Source organism: Sinocyclocheilus anshuiensis, unplaced genomic scaffold (genome assembly GCF_001515605.1).
Source record: "Sinocyclocheilus anshuiensis isolate Anshui unplaced genomic scaffold, SAMN03320099.WGS_v1.1 scaffold121, whole genome shotgun sequence".
In the NCBI taxonomy this organism is placed as follows: Eukaryota; Metazoa; Chordata; class Actinopteri; order Cypriniformes; family Cyprinidae; genus Sinocyclocheilus; species Sinocyclocheilus anshuiensis.
Window position 1 is genome coordinate 1,266,454 of NW_015539856.1, and position 3,568 is coordinate 1,270,021.

The window sequence follows — 3,568 nt, forward strand, 5'->3', positions numbered from 1 at the left end:
ATATATAAATAGTTGTATCTCAACCAAATATTGTCCTATCCTAACAAACCATACATCAATGGAAAGCTCGTTTATTCAGCTTTCAGATGATGTATACATCTCAATTTAAAAAAAATTGACCCTTAAGACCAGGGTCACAAACATTCTTCCAGTAACATTAATAGAACGTTCATTCAAAGTGATCTGATCTTTAACAGTAATCTCAAAACTTTAGCACAAAAACATGATTTATACGTTCATGGAGAGTTCTGAAACAGTTGGACATTCATCTAAGATGGTTTAGAGAACATTACAAATTAACATTTCCATAATGTTTGCAAAACAAAACGTTCCCTTTAATGTTGTTTTTAATGTTCACATAACCAAGAAAAAAAAGTTTTTTGAACATTTAAAAAGCCGGATGATTTGAACGTTTAGAAAACATTCCGAAATAATGTTTTCATAAATGGTAACGTTAGCAAAATATTTTGAGATCATATTTGCATTAGCTGGGTGTGAGTCGAGTTGTTTGGTAAGTTCACTCACTAAAGCTGCTGTCTTTGAAGGGCTCTGCAGACAGAAAATCAGGTTTTCTGTGTTTGTGTCTCTTGAGTTGCTGTTGATGTTTGTCCAGCATCCTCTTTGAACGGTCTTCTGATCTAATCAAACGCTCCCAAACTGTGTCTCCAAACACAATCACATGCACCGCTGAGGCCTATAAAACTCTCATCCACTTCAATTGAGTTTGATCTTCAACCCTGTATGTAAAGCAAAGGTTTATTGCCGTTTTCATTGCAGTTGTTTGCTGGTCTTCCGGCCTGATGTCGGAGGCTCATGAAACAGCTTTAGAGGGATATTGAAGCTGTTCTTCACGAGTGAAAGCCAGGTCAGATGATGTTCTTCAGTGCTGCATGTGTTGGAGAGATTCTTAGCAAATAATTCATGTTCATATCTAGGTGGTATCTTTAAACATATTCACTTTAATGTCCCATATTGTATTACGAGTTTTATTAAAACGACCAGATTTCCACCCTTTTCTTTGTTTATATGAACGTTACATTAAAAGAGTTTTGCATTTATTAATTTATTACATAATTTATTTTCAAATGCCTTGAATGAAGGCGTATAGATTTTTTATTTTGCACAATCTCAGACCTAAACTTTGAATCTTTAAGTGGCGATAAAGAGCTTGAGATTAAACATGAGGCATGATATGTGGAGAAAACTGAAAAATAAAGGTAAATATCACTTTTTTATTGTTTATTATTTATTTTTTGTGCACAAATTTTAGTCTGTATTTTTTCAGGTTATGCAAAACATTCAAATATTGTGTGCACTTATGATACATGTAAAAAATACTAGTTATTAAATTAGTCTTACATGGTATGATTTTTCAAAGTTGTAAATAAAACAGATTATTGGAGTATATTACTACTTAATATTTTCAGATGTAATTCAATATGTTGCTTGCCGTTTCTTTTGTAAATATTTGTGAAATTTAGTAACAGTTTCTAAAACAGTTTTTAATGAGATATTGAAATGAAAAACGTGTATAATGTTTGTTATATTGATGAGAGTTGGTTGTCGATTGTTGTTTTTAATTACTTTGTTATACTGCTATTTGTCTCATTGAACTTGCCATGAAAATAACCACAGATGCTGGTATGGCAATAAAAACAGACAAACAAATAAATAATACAATAACAATAGTAAATAATTATAAAAAAGAATATATCAAATTTGGTGCAAAGTTACAGTGTAGCAAGAAGTCCAGTGAGTCTTTAAAATGTTGTTTCCACTAAATAAAATATTAATGATGATTCATAAAAGACTATTTTATTTTATTTTAAATTAGTCTATTTATTGTCTGTTTGTTTCTGTTCATTTATTTCTTTCTTATTATTATTATTATATAAATAATATTTTGCATCCTAAAGAAAACCAAGCCTATTTTGAGGACTTTTTTTATTATTATTAAATATATTTATTTTTTTATTTATTAGTAAATATATTTAATCATATTGCGTGTATTTAGACTGATGAACGTTGTATATTAGATATTGTGCATACTGATATATAAATTAAGCCGAGTATGAAAGGTGTGATCTAAGATAGTGTACAGTCCCACAGAGACATCAGTGTGTGTTTCAGAAAAAGCCCAATTAAATTTGCTCCATTGATCTTCCAGATAAAACATCCTTCATTCTCCCTGCTTCTTTCTTCTTCTTCTTTCTCTCCGTCCATCATCAGTCTCTCTCTCTCTCTGTGTCTCTCGTTCTCAGACGCTGTAAGTCATGAGAGGATCAGAGTTCATGTTAATCATTGATCAGAGCTTCATCTTCCTGCATTCTCAGATCTTCAGTGTTTATGTGCGTCTCTCTCTCTCTCACTACGAGCTTCTGGTTTTCTTTTATTAATAATGCTTTGGTTTTCCAGCGGAGGACGATGGTAGGTGGCTCATGATGTTCGGTGTCTGGTCTGTGTGCGTCTCTTTAGTGTTGATTTTATGGGGAACGTCTGAGAAAGTCCAGGGAAAAGCATCTAAACTGTGGCTGCAGCCGCTGAACGAGACGTTCCTGCAGACCGGTGTGTTTCCCAGCGGGTTTCTGTGGGGCGTCGGGACCGTGGCGTTCCCGACCGAAGGGTCCTGGGATGCGGATGGGAAAGGCGAGTCGGTTTGGGATCGCTTTACTCGTCACACGGATCCGTCCAGCGATAGCTACATCCAATGGGAGGAGGATCTGGAGTCAGTTCGGTATCTAGGTGTGAACTTCTACTCCTTTTCTCTATCCTGGACACGGATTTTCCCGGACGGAAACGTGAAGGCGCATCCCAACCCGGCCGGAGTGCAGCATTACCGCCGCTTGATCGGGAAGCTGAAGGAGCTTCAGGTGGAGCCGGTCGTGACTCTGTTTCACTGGGATTTGCCGCAGGTCCTGCAGGAGCGCTTTGGAGGCTGGCTCAACCAAAGCACGGCGGATGTTTTCGCAGATTACACCGCGTTTTGCTTCCGAACGTTCGGAGCCGAGGTCCGCTACTGGATTACGATGCATAACCCGTTTCTCCTGGCCATCCAGGGCTATGGGACCGGCGCTCACGGTCCCGGAGTGACCGGAGACCCCGCTGACCCCTTCATCGCCGCACACAACCTCCTCAGGGTGAGTCTGGGGTCAGAGGTCAAAGGTCGGGCTTGTTTTTCAGCTCCGCTGTGAAAAGAGCGAATGCAGAAATAATGCAGCGGCGCGACTGTGACCTTCACTGGGAAAGATATTTAGGCGTTCGTGAGCTTCCAAATGTGAATCACAAATGTGAGATAAATTAAAATACAGTTACAAATGTATAAATAGTTTTGTTAAAAATATCACGTTTTACACAAAAAAATATTTTTTGCATGAAGAAAAAGCATATGTTAAATTGACATTGTTTTCATGGCAATTAAGCACATTTTACATCCTAGACAAAATAAGATTTTTTTTTTTGAATTATTGTAATTATGATTTTTTAAGGACAGTTTTTTTTATGTTTTAATGGTCATTCTAATTATATTTATAAATTGCAGTGTGTTGCAATTACTGTAATTCAATGATTT

The 3,568-nt window shown here is 36.6% G+C and overlaps 1 protein-coding gene across 1 annotated transcript in view; it reads left to right on the forward strand.

Annotated features, from left to right (window-relative positions):
• Positions 1-2,441: 2,441 nt before the first annotated feature.
• Positions 2,442-3,568, forward strand: part of LOC107684850 (beta-klotho-like) — a 15,374-nt gene continuing 14,247 nt past the window's right edge. Inside the window, exon 1 of the mRNA XM_016481223.1 lies at positions 2,442-3,137. Within this exon, the coding sequence (XP_016336709.1) occupies positions 2,442-3,137 (696 nt within the window). The remainder of the gene's footprint in view (positions 3,138-3,568) is intronic.